Here is a 16,820-nt window from a genome sequence, read left to right on the forward strand (position 1 = left end):
AAAAAAAAAAAGAATTGTCGCGGTGAGCCTAGTAGAATTTAATAGTTCCCAAAGTAGACCGGATTCGCTCACTCATTCATTCATTCATTATTTTATACCTTTAATATGTCCACCAATGCCTGGTGCCATGGGAGAATATAAGAATATAAACAATAAAAATATGCAGTTTCCACTCGCAGGGAGCTTAAAATTCAGCTGGGAGAGCCAGGATTTTTAGGCACGATTAAATAACATCACAGACAGTAAGAATGCATACCACTGCATACTTGCATGAGTAAGCACCAACGAAACGCCGTGAGTTCCGAAGAGTCACGGTAAGTCGGAATGCTCAAGGGAGGCTTCCAGGAGGGGGACCCAGAGCAGGACCTGAGGGGAGGGCTGGCCTTGTGGCTGGAGGATGGGGGACAGTCCCGGAAAAGAAGAGCGCACAAAGCGCAGGTGCGGAAGCCGCCCTGTGGGGGTGGAGGGGGTGGCGGGGGGCCTGGCGGCGGACAGACCACCTCCACACCTGCCCTCGCGCATGTCTGCGCCAGGCTGCGGCAGGCCTCTGCCTTCGCGTGAGCTGTTCCGTACGTCTGGAATGGCCTTCCTCTCCCAAACCGCTTGCATGTCTCCTCAGGGACAAGTCTGCGCGACCACCGCCCACCCCGGTCATCCCGACAGCCATGATTTATTGATTCACGTCTCTTCCCCTCCCAGGCCTTCAGCCTCTGGTGGGCAGAGACTGTGATCCCACGTTTCCTCTCGGATCCTTATACCATGTTTGTGCCTATGTCACTCCCAGTAGCCCCTGCGCCTCGGGCAGCCGGAACTTTTCCTGGTGCAGAGTGCTAGAATCACCTGGAAATGTTGTCTCTCCCACATCCTCACACGCCCCAACCGTCTCACTCCCCTACACCACCCCAGGCCTTAACTGGCGACCACAAACACGAAGGTATCAGTCCGCCAGCCGTGTGAGCCCAGGTTGTCCTCCACGAGACTGTGCTGTGTCTGCTCATTTGTTTGGCCTCCTTCCCGCCCCTTCCCGCCCAACCCCCGTCCCACTCCCCTCCTTCCACTCCCCTCCCATCCGCTTCCCTCCCAGGTCCCACTCCCCACTCCCTTTCCACTCCTCTCCGCCCTCATCACTTTTAAATAAATCTCTTTTACTTGAATCTTTGTCGCAGCGTCTGCCTCTGGGGAAGACGCAAAGTGTTTGCTACACGCCATTGCAACTGCTCTCTACCGTGCAGGGCTGAGGGCTGTTGCCAGATGCTCCGCAGATTAGGCCCCCGCTTAATTTGCACAATAACCCAATCGGTATCAGCACTTCTAAAATAGAAACGGAGGCCTGGAGAGGCACAGCCACTCGTGCGAGGTCATACAGGTGACAAATGGCAGAACTGGGATTTCAACTCAGGCCTAGGCTAGGCCAACAACTCTGATTTTAACCACTACATTATCCCATCTCTTTATTCTTCTGTGTAACCCTGACACAGAATACAGTATCTGGGCCTTCATGTACACTTAATACGGGTTTTATGAATGGGTGAATTCTTTCATGAATGGCAAATTTGGTCAACCGAGAGTAGACTGAAATGGTTGGAGTACAGGGTTTATAACCTGGAGAAGAGAGAGACACTGCTGCGCGGATGGGGCTTCGGGAGAAACTCGGCAAGGTCCTTCCAGGCGCAGGAGCTCGGATCTGAAACTCTTCTCTGTTAGCACTGCGCCTGCCGTGCGGAGGAAGACACAGGCTGGGCGTCCTGCGGCAGGCAGGAGGGGAAGGGAGGAAGGAGGTCTGAATCCCTCAAGCCGATGAGCTGAGTTAGTTGGGAAAAGAAAGAAAAAAAACATTCTTAAAGAAGAGAGAAAGTGAGGAAAAGGAACTGTGTACCGGAGAGGCCCAGGTAAGGAGGGAGGGCGCCCCACGGCATGCTGCCTGCCTTCCGGCGGAGCACTGTGCTGGCTTCCACGCCCTCCTCTCCCTGCCAAGGACAAGTCTCTTGAGGACAGGGACTGTGCCTTGTCTGTCTTTGTATCCCTTACTCCTCTCCTAGCACCTGCCCGGGAGGCATTCAATAAAACAAATGATTAGCCCCATTTCACAGAGGCAACTCACCGGTCCAAGACATATCACAAGTGCCAAAGTCAGGACTGGATGCAGGGCTGCCTGGCTCCAAATCAGTTCTTCCCGGTCCAACACAACAGGTGAGTGAGTGGGAGAGAGAAGCGGGAGGCACGAGGTCACTGGAGATTCTAGTACCTACTAATAGGCAGTGGGTATTGGCACCCGGGCCGTGTTTATTAGCTGGGGAGGAGACTGAGTGGGCCTGGATGGCATGGAGTGGTAGCACAGGGCAACCCACTGTGCCAGCTTATCCATTCAGGTCAGACAATGCCCATTCCTCTCCGCCTGCCCCGGCTGACCTCACCTGGGAGTGACTGTGATGGGAGCACCTTCACATCTCTCATCAACGCGGAGTCACGGAATTAAATAATAGAATAGGGTCATAGACATAGAGAACAATAGCCCAGTACCTCGGGCATGGCAGATAGTCAATAAATGCTTGGCCAATGAAAGCAAAGAACCTAGAACTAGTATCATGGTAAAATCTAATTATAGAAGCTGAGTTACCTTGAGAACGCATCTGGCACAGCCCTCAGCCTTTGGGCAGGAATGACGTCTTGGACTAGACAGAAGAGGTAGTTGTCTGTCCTGCTTTGAAGCTCTCCAGGCAGGGAAACTCCAAACCACTCATTTGTTCATCTGAGCACCCACTGTGTGGGGTGCTGGGCACTGGTGCCAGTGCCAGGAAGCAGTTCCAGTCCTCCCTGCCCTCTAGGACCCTGCGTCTAGGGAGGAAACAAACACATAAATCATGGCAATGACACGAGATAAAGGTTAAATGAGAAAGGGGCACACCCTGAGGTAGGGAACCCAGGGAGAAGTCTTAACTCCTCAGCCATTTCATGTTTCGAATTCCTTTTGACCAAAAAAGACTTGCTTTGGTATAAACCTAAGTTCTCTTACTGTACATCTTTCTCCCTCTAATCCTTAATTAAGTGCCCACCAGGTGCCTGGCACTGGTCTAAGAAACTCGTTAAATTAAACCAAATCCACGTCCTAAGCTTTTTTTCTCTAATGTCCTCGAAGGCAGTCATCAATCCCTTCCCCAGACAGCCTTCTCCTTCGCAGCGATCTCAACCCCTGTGATGGGGGCAGGCAGGAGAGCATGGTGAGCTCATCAGACTGTGACCTGGGTTCTTGTCCCTACTCTGCCATCTGTCTCTGTGTGACCTTGGGATGGGACTTTAGGGGATTTCTTTAACAATCTCTCAACTCCACGCAATGCTGAGTCCGAGTTCCTGGGGTGTGGGTGTTCCCAGCTCTGCCACCAGAGGGCAGCCTAGAGCGGCCTTTGCTGTTTGCGTCCCCGACATCATGGCTCCCTAGGGTGACCCCTGGAAGGGGAGCCAGGCGCGTGAGGTGAGGTGAGGCGAGGCAGGCTCTGGAGCCCTCAGGAAAATTCAGGCGCAGGCTGCTTGGCCAAGTGGTGCCCACACTCATTACTTATGCATTACTCTCGCTGATGGTTTATTGCGTTCCTTCCCAAGGCCAGTGCTCTAGCGGTGCGGGCACAGAGCCCGACAAAGGGACCAGGGCCCTGTCTCCCGCTGCCTGCCTCGAATGCGGGCAGTGACGGCAGGCACACGCACACAGGGTATCCGTGAGAGGCTGCCACGTGGCGATAAATGCTACGAAGCAGCGTGAGGCAGAGGAGGGAAAGAGAGTGACGGTCCACGTTAGGAGTGTGAGGAGGTGACGGGCGATAGGGACTGAATGGAACGAGGGAGCGAGCCAGGCCATGGGACCATCTAGGGAGAAGAGGCAAAAACAGAGTGCCATAGTGTGTAGAACACAGCCTCAAGATTCCAGGGTAAAGTCCCCAAATACTGGTAGTGGGCATCATGCTTAACTCCCTGAACTTGTGTCTGCAGCTCCAAAGGAGAAATATCCTGTCTCCTCGGGTCATTGAGAGAATCGAGGTAAATCCTGCGTGTGCAGATGTTTGCAGTAACCTGAATGTTACACCCTGGCAAGGAGTCAGCACCTTTCTCCGGTGGGGATAGGCTAGTCCTGGAGTCCAAGGGAACAGAGCTGAACACGAGATGCTGGCCTCTCCGATAGACTCTGTGTTTACTGGAAACCTCTGTTGCTGGGATGCATCAGGTGCCAGGGAGACGCTGGGGGATAGGAGAAGCTCCCTGCCCGAGAGGAGCTCTCACCGAGAGGCAGTCAGCCCAGAAGACAGGAGACAAGACAGGCCCACGCTGAGCCCGTCCCCAGGAGCTCCGGGGGCCACGCAGGCCCTCCTACTCCAAGTCTTCCTGGCCTCTCCTAAGAGCACACTCAGACTGCACCCTGGTCCTCTCACCCTCTCGAGGGAGCTGGGTCTCTAATTCTGGGTGACCGATAGCAATAAAAAGCATTAATAGCGCTAGTGGAAAGAATGACTGTTTCATAGATGCTCATAATGAGCAGTGAGTGCTGTTTTCCCTAGCACTTGCTCTGCAGAACGAGAAAAAAAATATTATTGTGACTCTGAGAGCTAATCACAGCCTCTGCACACACTTCCTCACGAGACAAGAGGGCTGGTGGCCAAATCAGATGTGACTTAAACAGAGCCATGGAGGCTTGGGCCCAGGGAGCATGACTGTCCCTCAGCTGACTCCCTGCTGCTTTGGGGAAGGAGGGGTGAAGGGAAAAGAATCGGGGTGCGGATAGCCTGGTGGGCAGAGCCTCCACCTGCCAAATTCTTCTTCTTTCTGGATTCAAGGCCTGAAGATGCACCTGGCTCTGACCCCAGTCCTCACTCCCACGTGCCATCCGCGGTGCCCTGGGTCCCACGGAGGGGCCAGCAGGGCTGCCAGGAGGGTTTGGACAGGGCATGGGAAGATGGCAAGTGGAGGCTGACCCAGTCAAGCCCCAAGAGGCCAGTTCTAGAGGAGGGAGCGATGGGGCAGGGAGCGGAGCAGGGAAGAAGGAAGGAAGGGCAGAGCCGAGCACAGCCCGCGCCATGGAATATTCCGGGAAGAGGCGTGGGGTGCAGACTCTCCCCAGAGCAGGGATTCTCAGCGAGGAGCAACACGTTATGCTGCAGTGGGGGCACCTAGCAGAGTCCCCTTGGGGATTTTTCAAGTACACAGCACCGTCCTACCCGCCCTCAGCGTCAGATCAGTGCCGGTCCGGGGGTGTGGGGTGTCCCAGTGCTTCCTCGTCACAGCCTGGAGCTCCGCCGTGTGGCGGCGGAAGCGTGTTGCTGTGCTGCATCCTTCAGATTAAAAAAAGGAGCTAATCCAGTAGGGAGAGGAGCGGCCAGGGAGATAGTCACCCGTGAGGAACGAGGGCGGGACAGACAGGCGGGTGAGCGAGGGCCCGGGGAGCCGTGTTGTGTCAGAGCCGCGTGCACGTGTCCCCCTGCCCCGCCCTCGCCGTACCCCCCGGACCTGTGGTGCTTTGCGCATAGTAGGTGCGGTTGGGCGGGCAGAGGGCACCAGAGAGGAGGGAGATGTGTCCCCCGTAAGGTGGAAGAGGGAAGCGTGGCCTGACACATTCATTTATTCTTTTATTCCAAAACAGCACTAGAGCTCCGACTAAGGCTAAGTGCCGAAAACGCCACGAACACACTTGCACTTTGCTCACTGCGTGGAGCGGGTCCGGGGGAGAAGGTTTCTGTCACATCTTGAAGCCGTGGGGTGCTGCAGAGATTGCGCTGCAGACTCCGTTTGGGACGATGGCAAAGGAGCCGGCCGGTGGAGTGCGGATTCCGCCCTTGAGCGCCCCACAGGAAAACCCCGCAGAGTAGACGGGGTGCGGTGGCTCACGCCTGTAATCCTAGCACTCTGGGAGGCCGAGGCGGGCGGATTGAGCTCAGGAGTTCGAGACCAGCTTGAGCAAGAGCGAGACCCCCGTCTCTACCAAAAATAGAAAGAAATTAATTGGACCGCTAAAAATATATAGAAAAAAAAATTAGCCAGGCATGGTGGCGCATGCCTGTAGTCCCAGCTACTCGGGAGGCTGAGGCAGAAGGATCGCTTGAGCCCAGGAGACTGAGGTGCTGTGAGCTAGGCTGATGCCACAGCACTCACTCTAGCCCTGGCAACAAAGTGAGACTCTGTCTCAAAAAAAAAAAAAAAAAAAAAAAAAACCCGCAGAGTGAGCAGGGCGCCCCCCAGAGGAACACGGAGAAGCAGAGAGACTACGCCAAGCCCTGGCGTTTAGCCAGTCTCCTGGGAGCACCTGGGCCAAAGAGGGTCCCTCCCCGCAACGATGGGTAGGAGCTGCGCGGTAGGGACGCGCCCTCGCCTTCTGTGTCCTTGGTCACCAGAGGAACCAGGTGAAGAGAGTGGGTGACTCAGGGCCGCCCTCCCCCACTACAGGAAGAACAACCCAGAGAACATGCCCTGCTGGGGAGGGCAGCGTCAGCGCGCACGAGGAGAGGGGCGGTGCTGGGGCTGGAGAGATGAGTCCACACAGCCTAGGCGTGATGGAGAAAGAGGTGGAGAGGAAAAGGCCTTGGACTGGAGCACAGCAGGGACAAACAAACAGGGGAGGGGGCCACAGATCCTGAAACCCAGAGTGGCCTCTCTCTCCTCTCCCCACCACAAATAAGCTCCTCTTTCAGGCTTTGTCTCCTCCTATCTGTGTTCATTCCCTTTCCTTTCTCCCAAGCCTAAGCCCCAGATCTGTCAAGGGCCCCTAAGTGGAACACCCGTTCCAGGGCTTCTCCTGACTTGGAGGTCCACGGATGCGATACAGGGGACAGAAGCTGGTGCGGGAACCTCATTGCTGGTGACTTAGGTCTTCTTCACTTCTGAGGCTTGGATGGAAGTGGAAACCTTCTCTCTGGAAAGATACAAGCACACGAGAACTTTTGCACATGCTTTTCAGGGTTTAAGGAACCGCGAAGACCCACAACCCACTGCCACCCCTTTATAGCACAGTGTCAGCAGCACAGAGTAATGGGGTCTATGTGGGCTTGGAAGTCCAACAGGCCTGGGTTTGAGTCTTTTCCAAACTGTTTTTGCTTGTTAGCAGTTGTTTTGGACAAATAATTTAAACTCAATTTCTTCGTCTGTGAGATAAGGAGAAAAAGCACTTAACTTTGTAGGCTGTTGTGAGAACTGAACAAGACAACACACGTCCAATACACAGGGCACAGTATCTGGCCCACAGTAGGCAATCAGCAAATGGCGCTCTCTTGCCCCAAGCCTCCTCTTTTTGGCATCTTGCTGTGTTGCCCAGGCTGGTCTCGAACTCCTGGCTCAAGCCATCCTCTCGTCTCAGCATCCTGAGTAGCTGGAACTGCAGGTGCGCCACCACCACGCCCGGTTTCAGCCTCCTCTTTGGCCATTCAAAGCCCTTTGGTTCCCTGTGTCCTCTTGTGTCTACTCCATTTCTTATAGAATCCAAATTCCTTTAGCCTGGTGTTGCGGCATCTACAGTCTGGTCCCAGCAGCCCGTCCATTCTCTCACCCACTATTCCCCTGCACGTGTGACCCTCACCAACCCAAGCCAGCTGCTCATCCTACCTGTACCGGAAGCACCGCCAGGGCCCTGAGTTTCAGTGGCCTGCTCCCAGCTCCTCATTATTTATTCCTCAAGGCCCAGGAAAGCCCTGGCCTCGAAGCCAGGCCTGCCCCTTCTCCACGCCAGCCTTCTCTGCCGTGTGCCAGCTGCATTGCAGCTCCTTCAGGGCAAGGAACGAGTTATCTTCCTCTTTGCTGCAACTTCCAAAGCACAGCACAGGGCCATGCAGGGGAGCCAGTGCCTGGCACAGAAAAGACAGCGGACAGGCTTGCCGGAGGGGACAGAGACCTGCCTCCTTCATAGCACAAGGCAGGCATCCCTTTCTCTCACCTACGGAAGGCACGTTTCAAGCTTGGTTTTCTCTGGTGGGGTGTGGGGAGGGGGTGGATCCGTGCCACCCGCTTTCTCCCCAGTCCATCCACTGGGCCGGGCACCTGCTGGCAGGGTCGGGGCAGGCTCTGTTGCTGTGGAACGCAGCAGACCTGCCTGCACTACTGTGGCCGTCACCAAACTGCAGCTTCACAGAAGGTGGGCGCTCAGCCCGTGTCCCTCCCTTCCCTCCTTAGCCCCGTCAGCTTCAGTCTTCCCTGCCCGCGCAGAGAGAAAGGTCGATGGTGAGCACCAGAGCAAACCACAGCAGAGCAGACAGGTTTTCAGTAGGAAACTGGCAGCGCGACTGGAGCTCAGAGGGCCCAGATGTGGGCAGGGCAGTCGAGGAAGTGGGAGGCCCAGGGTGGCAAGATGACAGGGACAGGGGTGGACATCGGGGACAGGAGAGAGCAGCGGGAGGAGGAGTGTGGCCACACTGCCAGCCCGCGTGGGTGACTGGAGACCTGGCAGAAGGCCCGGAGAGACTGTGCCTCCTCCACCGCTGCTGTCCTGGCCAAACGCTGACGGCAGCCGGCAGGAATGTGAGAAAGAAAACAAGACAAACTTTGCCACCACTGCTGGTCCGGGGAAGCTTGTGTTGGAAAAGAATAAGCCACAGACCCTGCTGCTCCCCGGCCTTCTCCCACCCACATTCCTGTCCACAGGCTTCGCACACCTCCCTGCTCTCTGCCCACCCCTTCGCTGCTCCAGCCACCTCCCTGCGGGGAGCCGGGCCTGAGGACCTAGGGAGGCACATGGGAGGGATGCACGTCCAGAAGGGCAGGGTCACTTTAAACGGCATCCCCATGTCACGTTTGCGTCTGCTGCTCTGTGTGGGGCAGGAGGGGACCAGAGGAGACTCTGCAGGGATGGGCCGGGGGCTGGGCTGGGGGGTGAGCCCATCCTGTTTGCCTGCCCCCATGGGAGGGCCAGGTGCCTGTGCTGGGGGACTGCACCCCTTGTCCCATTTAATCTTTCTGATAATTTCCCGTTTGAGCTTCACACAACCTTGCAAGGCAGGATTATTTAAAATATTCCCATTGCCTATAATCCTAGCACTCTGGGAGGCCGAGGCGGGAGGATCACTTGAGCTCAGGGGTTTGAGACCAGCCTGAGCAAGAATGAGACCTCATCTCTACTAAAAATAGAAAAAGTAACTGAGCCTGGTGGCGCGTGCCTGTAGTCCCAGCTACTCAGGAGGCTGAGGCAGGAGGATGGCTTGAGCCCAGGAGTTTCAGGTTACTGTAGCTACGATGACACCATGGCACTCTAGCCCAGGTGACAGTGAGACCCTGCCTCCAAAAAATAAATTAATTAATTAAATAAAATATTCCCATTTTAGAGACGAAGAAATTGAAGTTCAGAAAGGTTTGGTGAGTTGCCCAGAGCCAGGGGGTTGACTGGGACTTGAATCCATGTCATCTTCATTCTGAAGTTGCTGTTTTTGTTTTGTTGTTTGTTTTCCCCCAAACATCAGCCCTCTCTGGGGGACGTGGTCCCATCACCTCCTCTTTCTGTGACTCCCACAGCCCCTCTTCCTTCACTCTCTCCATAGAGACTGTCGAAAATCGCCAGTGCCCCTGTATTGCAAGTCGCCATGTGGGGCGTTGGGAGGTTTTCAATTAGCAATAGTCATGCCTCGGACGAACCTCACTGGCTACCACACCGCCACTGCGCAAAGTGCCCACTCCCCTTTGAGTGCTGCCTGCGAGTCAAGGGCTAGACTACACGGCAGCCGCTAGTTGCTGGTGGCCGTCCACGTTTAAATTAGGTAAAATTCAAAATTCAGTTCCTCGGTTGGTTCTGCCAGCCCCATGGGGCAGTGTCTGCCTTATCAGACAGTGCAGACAGGGAACACTTCTATCCTGGTGCTGGGCTGGAGTGACAGGCGGATCAGGAGGTAGAGAGTGGGAGAGACCAGCCCAAGGGCTCCAGGGACAGAACTGCCTTTGTGAGGAGGCAGGAACTTCTAGAAGCCAAGAGTTTGGGTAAGGGCAGCAGGGGCTCCCCCAGGCGGCCATCTGACCCGGCCTGGGGAGGAGGGGAGGGGAGGTTGATGGATCCCAACCCCTCCCTCCGATACTGATACTCTTGGCAATACTAATGAGCAATTAATTGGCTGAGGTGGGGCCGAGCCAAAGCAGGAGGGAGGGAAACGCAGTGGAGGAGAAACCACCATCCTCTTAGCAGACCAGGGCCTGCCTCCAGGCCTGCCTTGCATCTTGGGGGCCCGGAGCAGGCCTGGCCCTCCTTTGCTGCCCAGCACGAGCTGGCTGCTGCTTCCTGCTCACTCACTCAGCCCCAGGCCACCACCTCCCCAATTAGCTTTATTAGCCTCTTGCTCACCCTCTGAGGTCTGGGTCACCAGCCCAGGGGGAGGGGCTGTGAGTGGCCTGTGAGTAACCGGGGCCCAACTATGACGGGGGTCCCCAGCCCAGCCTGAGCCCCAGGCTGAGCCCCAGCACCCCCACAGTGTCCTGGGTACTCCCAGGAGGGAGGGCTGGGGAGTTGGTTCTGGGAAGCGGACTTCCGGTTTCTGAGAGGGAAGGTTCAACCACTGATAGAATACATGCGAGGTGCGTGGCCAGCCTGGTGGCAGTGGCAGCAGGGGACACTGGGGCGTGGGGCGGGGGCTGATCTCACGCCTGAAGGAGGAAAGTGGAGGCAGAGTGATGGGGTCCCAAGGGCAGGAGCAGATGGGGACTTGGGGGTTGGATGAGAACCCCAATCGTGGGGTGGAAGGCTGGAGCAGGCACCCGAGTGCGGAAGGGAAAGCTGAAATGCCCGTGTCTGCAAGTGGAGGCAGGGTGGGAGTCACAGGCCAGCCCAGCGGAGGTGGGAGCATGAAGGGAGCCAGGCGACCAGTCCCGTGCCAGAGTGGCCGCCCCAGAGTGGGCGGCCGTGGGGCAGAGCACCTGGTTCCGGGTTAGGCAATGAGGAGCTGGGGCAGGCCAGTCAGGTGGCAGGATCGCAGGACCTGTGGCCATGGGTGCCCCACACTACAGCCACTGCCACTGCTGAGTAGGCAGATGCTCCGGGCTGATTGCTGCAGCTCCTCCCGGCCACGCCAACTTCCCCCGGGCACCCACCCCCTCCGCCCCTGCTCCCCTCCCCACAGTGACTCCTGCCCAGGGAATGTCCAGCCCTGGCATAAAGGCCCCGGCTGTCCACGAGCTGCTGTCAGTCAGAAGGCCGCTCAGTCCGAGATGGGCTCCTCTTGGGCACCCCGGACAGGGCGTGTGGGCGGGCATGGGGTGATGGCACTGCTGCTGGCTGGTCTCCTCCTGCCAGGTAGGGGCTGGGGGCCCTGGGCGGGAGGACGAGGGAGGGAGAGTCCAGGAGCGGACCCAGCAAGCTTGAAGGGCAGGGGCTCTGGAAGCTGGTGTTTGAGTCGGGGGCTGCTCATTGCCTTGTCACCCCAGGCAGGTCATGTCAACCTTCTAAGCCTCAGTCTCTGAGACTTTAAAATGGGGTTAATAATAACACCTAGCTCTGGTCTCTCTGTGTATCTCAAATTAAATAATGTATGTGACAGGAGCTTTGGAAATTCTAGAGGGTTCTATAAATGGTGGTTGTTATCATGATTATTAGGGGAGCGCTAGGAGATGAAGATTGGGCATTTAATAGTAATAATAATTGCTACCATTTTTAGAGCCCCCTTTATGCACCAGACACTTTTGATCATACATTATTAGCACTTTTGGTCATTATAAGAATCGTATGAGAGATTTGTTATTCCCACTCTACAAATGAGGACGGAGTCTTGGAGAGGTTAGGAAACTAACTGGCTCAAGACCGCACATTAGGAAGCAGTACAGCCAGGATTCACCCCCCGGGCTGGGTGACTCCTGGACCCGTGCTTTTGACCAGCAGGCATTTACAGCCCTTGAGGAATTTCTGCGACCTTCCCCTGGTCTGGCAGGTGGGTGGCATCTGGGGGAACAGAGGAGGGGACAGGAGTGAAGGGGTGGGGGGCAGAGCTGGGGTTTGGCATGGAGAAGCACACAGAGAATTGCTTTTTGAGGAGAGGGCGGGGACATCATAGATTATGGAGATCTGGTTGTTGGTGAAGGATTCAAGGATGAATGGCCGTAATAAACCATAACGTCTAACGCTTTAGGTTTCTTAAAGCACCTTCCATGTAGATGATCTCGCTTAGTCTTCGTAGTAACACTGTCAGAAGGCAGAGCAGATTCCAGTTCTTTGAATGCACGAACTAAAGCTCAGAGAGGTTTAGTGACTTGCCAGTATGTACATGTGGCTCCGTCCACACCACTTGGGACCTGGATGCTTTGGGGTGGGCAGAAGGAACTCGGGTGAGAGAGTTGCGGAGGAAGGATGGGGTAAGTTGGGCCTGGGGTTGGGAGCAAAGGGGTGGTAAGGAAAGTGGTGGTCCCACATCCTCCAGGGGAGCAAAGGCAGCAGCAGTCGGATGCCGGCCTGGGTGGGGCGGCCGCACGCTGGTGGGGCGGGGAGAGATGGAAGCTGATACTGGTCAGGAGTCTCAGAGGCTTGTGGGGTTTCATCCTGGTGCCCTGGGCTGGGCCAGCGAGAGCAGGTGGCTCAGGGTGCGGTGTCCCGTCACACTGGTACTGGCAGGTTCTGAAGCAACAGGTGGTGACCCCACATCCTGGGCCACCCAGCTTTACTGCCATGGCCAGCGCTGAGGCGGGAAACAGAGTTTCCATCCTTTGCCCAAACCTGGACTCTCACGAGGGGGCTGGCGACGGATCTTAGGCCTCAAGTACCCTTCCCTACTTCAGCCCCACTGCCGCGGGTTTCTGTCTCCCCAGAGTCTCTTCTTATGTTCCCCTTCCCTCTAGTCCCTCCGTGTTCTGCCTTTTGTCTTCTCCTTCCCTTTGGCCCTACGGTCTGGCCTGGGATTATTTCCCTCAGGATTTATGCCCCTCACTTTTCAGAGCCTCAGTTTCCCCACTCTGTCTCTTTATGGTCCTTTCCTTTGGACCTATTCATTCCTGCTGCTTCCCCCTCCCTCTTGTCTTCAGTGCACCCCTTTGAGGCCTCCTGCTTTGGAGTCTTAGTTTCCATTTTTCTGGTAGGAGTTTGCCCCCCCACAATGAAACCGCCCTTATTCTGCCATCTCCGTATCCTTTAGGGACAACAGCAAATTCTCCCTCCTTTCTCCACCCGAACTCTCCCTGGGCTCCTCCTGGGAGAACTCAGAGTGGCGGATGACCAAGACGGGCTGAAAGAGGGAGAAGCCAAGGCTCTCGGCCTCTACTAACCACTGCTTTCCTCCCAGGGAGCTTGGCTAAGAGTATCGCGACCTTCTCAGATCCCTGTAAGGATCCCACGCGTGTCACCTCCCTTAACCACCCCTGCCTCGCTGGGAAGGGCGGCTCCAGCAGCTCCAGCAGCTCCATTTCCAGCTCCGGTGGCTCCAGCGGTGGGTCCAGCGGTTCTGGCACCTCCAGCGGTGGGTCCAGCGGATCCAGTGTCGCCCAGGGTGGTTCTTCAGGATCTTCATTATTTAAGCCAGGAACAGGATATTCCCAGAGCAGCTATTCCTCCGGGTCCGGCTTCAGTCTACAGGGTGCATCTGGCTCCTCCCAGTCTGGAAGCAGCAGCTCTCAGTCAGAGCTCGTCAACTACCAACCAGGGCATGGCTCTGCTCTGCCAACCAACGCCAATTCTTCCCCCGCGGGAGGCTCTTCCCAGCCTAGAGAAAGCTCTTCCGTTTCCCAGAGCTCCGGCGCATTGAGCAGCAGCGGCCAGAGCGTCAGCTCCAACCTGCGTCCCTGCAGCTCAGACGTCCCCGACTCGCCCTGCAGCGGAGGGCCCGTCGTGTCGCACTCCGGCTCCTACATCTCCAGCTCCCACTCGGTGTCGGGGGGCCAGCGGCCTGTGGTGGTGGTGGTGGAGCAGCACGGCTCTGGTGGCCCCGGAGTGGTTCAAGGTGCCCCCTGCAGCAGCGGTGGCCTTCCAGGCAAGCCCTGCCCCCCCATCGCCTCTGTGGACAAGCCCTACGGTGGCTATGAGGTGGTGGGTGGCTCCTCCGACAGCTATCTGGTGCCAGGCATGACCTACAGTAAGGGCAAAATCTACCCTGTGGGCTACTTCACCAAAGAGAACCCTGTCAAAGGCTCCCCCGGTGTCCCCTCCTTTGCAGCTGGGCCCCCCATCTCTGAGGGCAAATACTTCTCCAGCAACCCCATCATCCCCAGCCACAGCTCTTCCGGTTCCAGCGTCCACCCGGCGGGAGCTTCCTCTGCCATTGTGTTCCAGCCAGTGGGCACTGGCGGGGTGCAGCTCTGCGGCGTTGGCTCCACGGGCTCCAAGGGGCCCTGCTCCCCGTCCAGTTCTGGAGTCCGCATCACTTCTAGCATCTCCAGCAGCTCCGGCTCTTCCTACCACCCCTGCGGTGGCGCTTCCCAGGGGCCCTGCTTGCCCCCAGGCCCCGGCTCCTTCAGCGGCAGCTCCAGTTCCCAATCAGGTGGCAAGATCATCCTTCAGCCCTGTGGCAGCAAGTCCAGCTCCTCTGGCCACCCTTGCCTTTCTGCCTCCTCCTCGACGCTGAGTGGGGGTCCCGATGGCTCTCCCCAACCTGATCCCTCTGCTGGTACCAAGCTCTGTGGCTCCGGCAGCTCTGGAAGGACCCCCTGCCGCTCCATCCGGGATGTCCTGGCCCAGGTGAAGCCTTTGGGGCCCCAGCTGGCTGACCCAGAAGTTTTCTTACCCCAGGGAGAGGTGCTGGACAGTCCATAGTCAGGCTTTGCATACGTGCCTGGGCAGGCGCACACACACACACACACACACACACACCCCATCTCCCATCTCCAGGGCCCAGGCGTAGGGTTAGCTCAGTTTCCCTCTCTCCTCCCAAGACACCTGCTCTACTTCCTCCATCCCCTCTGATGCCCGGGTAAGGTATACCTTCCTATTCCCTTTGCCAAATAAAGCAAAGTCAAACCATTATCTGAAAACAGTGACCACTCTTCACCGACCTCTCTTTGCCATCTGGTCAACCAACCCTATATGCCACCGGGCTCTCACTCCCGATTCCACCTCCACCCTCCGTTGCAGAGCTCACCACAGCCCCCCAAGATCACTGTTTCCAAACACCCCTTGCCTCTGAAGGCCTCCATCCCAGCCCCATTCCTGCCACCACTTCTCTCCAAGCTCAGGTGCTTCCCTGGGTGAGGGAGACACAGGGCGCCCTGCCCTCTCTGGGTCCCGGACAGCAGCTCAATAAACTGTGTGGACTACGTGCAGACTTTTTGCCTTCTTGGAGTCCTGCGTTTCCTCTTAGAGCCTGGTGGTGTCCCTCCTGTGCCTCTGGAGGCCCCGTGTCCCCCATTTTCATTCATGAGTTGGCCTGTATTTCTCTTACAGCTTACCTTACAACTCCTCCCACAAAGGAGGAAACAGTAAATATTTGTTGATCAGAAAGCAGAGGCCGCCTGGTCCCCCAGAGCCTTCCTGCACTGCTCCAGGAAATCCATTCTGTCCCCAGTCGTCCTCCAGCCTGCTCACAGTTTCCTCCCCACCCAGCCAAACTCCTCTCCTGTTGGCGTGCCTCACCGTCTAGACGCCATCCTCTCTGGGCCTCTCAAGCCTCCATTTCCTGGGTTTCTGGGACACCCAGGGCCTTGGGAAGGCTGGGGCACAACAACCCAGACTGGATTCCTGTCAACTGAGCAGGAGTCCACATGGGCGTTGTCCTGGGAGCTGAGGGTGGAAAGAGGGGAGGACAGAGAGATGGGAGTGGGGCAGGGAGTGCAGCCAAGCGAGGTGACTCACTGCCTACATAAATAAGCCCAGCTCGTGGCAGAACAGAGCCGCAGTGTCCTCTCCACCTGCACACTCGTGCTGCCTCTGCGGGGTTCCCGAGTGAGAGCTGTGGACCTCGTGGCTCTCAGGTGAGGGGTGCAAGGGCAGCTACCAACCAGGGCATGGCTCTGCTCTACCAACCAACGCTGATTCTTCCCCCGTGGGAAGCTCCAGTGGAGAAGAGGAGGTGGCCTCTGTGGGAGAAGGGAGAAAGGGGAGAGCATGGTGAGGGCCATGTGACTTACATGCTGGAGACAGGCAGGGGAGCCACTGAGACCGAGGCTGTTCTCATGTCCCAAGGAGGGCCCAGTGGGCTGTGCTTGTCCCTGTAGGAAGAGTGACACCTCGGAGCACAGGCCACCTCTCAGGGCCTCTGCTTGGCTGCAAAGAAACTCAGCCTTTCCCCAGCACCGTGCTAACCCATTCTCTCTAATGGGATGGTATTAGCTGGTCCTGAATTTAGAACTGTTGAAATTCCAAGTCCAGAACCAGCAGAAATGTGTTAACAGTGACCAGAAATGACCTAGGGCAGCTGAGCCAACCTGCAGGGTTGACTGAAGACACAGCATGGCTCCAAAACAGTCCTGTTTCTGTCACCACTGTTGAGTCACCCTTGGTCCAGCATCTGGCCCCCGGACTGCAGCCAATGGAAAGAATCAAGGCCCTCAGAGGCTCCGTGGATGGGAATTTTGGGAAGGGGCAGGCCCTCTGATATGGCACTTCCTTTAGTCTCCAGTGTGCTCCAGGTTAAAACAGTGGATGTCACTCAAAAAGGCCACTGGTCTCCACCCATTGGCCAGTTCTGGAGAGGAGCTCTTGACTCTTCTGCTAGCCAGCAGGGGCTGGGGGTGGGGATGGACCTCAGACAGCCAGGGAAGCCTCCTCTGGGGCCTTCCCAGAAGCAATGGAGAGAAAAAAGACATCTAAAAAATTTTATTAAAAAAACTCAAACATATTTAAAAATAGACAAGATGGTTAGTGAGTCCCTATGCTCCCATCGCCCAGCTCCAACAACGATCAGATCATGGGCATTTGACAACAGCACCCAAAGGCCCTCCTCTACTGTTCTCCTTTTTTTTTTTTTTTT

The 16,820-nt window shown here is 56.6% G+C and overlaps 1 protein-coding gene across 1 annotated transcript; it reads left to right on the forward strand.

Annotated features, from left to right (window-relative positions):
* The first annotated feature begins 11,148 nt into the window (after nucleotides 1-11,148).
* CDSN (corneodesmosin) lies at nucleotides 11,149-14,668 on the forward strand. The gene is made up of 2 exons (XM_012652928.1): nucleotides 11,149-11,233; nucleotides 13,206-14,668. The coding sequence occupies exons 1-2, from the start codon at nucleotides 11,149-11,151 to the stop codon at nucleotides 14,666-14,668; spliced, it is 1,548 nt and encodes a 515-aa protein (XP_012508382.1).
* Nucleotides 14,669-16,820: the final 2,152 nt, after the last annotated feature.

This window comes from Propithecus coquereli, unplaced genomic scaffold (genome assembly GCF_000956105.1).
Source record: "Propithecus coquereli isolate 6110/MARCELLA unplaced genomic scaffold, Pcoq_1.0 Scaffold404, whole genome shotgun sequence".
In the NCBI taxonomy this organism is placed as follows: domain Eukaryota; kingdom Metazoa; phylum Chordata; class Mammalia; order Primates; family Indriidae; genus Propithecus; species Propithecus coquereli.

Coding starts and splice junctions, on each gene's coding strand:
- CDSN (XM_012652928.1), top strand. CDS start 11,149: ATGGGCTCCTCTTGGGCACCCCGGACAGGGCGTGTGGGCGGGCATGGG. Junction 11,234..13,205: donor GGCTGGTCTCCTCCTGCCAG/GTAGGGGCTGGG, acceptor CTTTCCTCCCAG/GGAGCTTGGCTAAGAGTATC.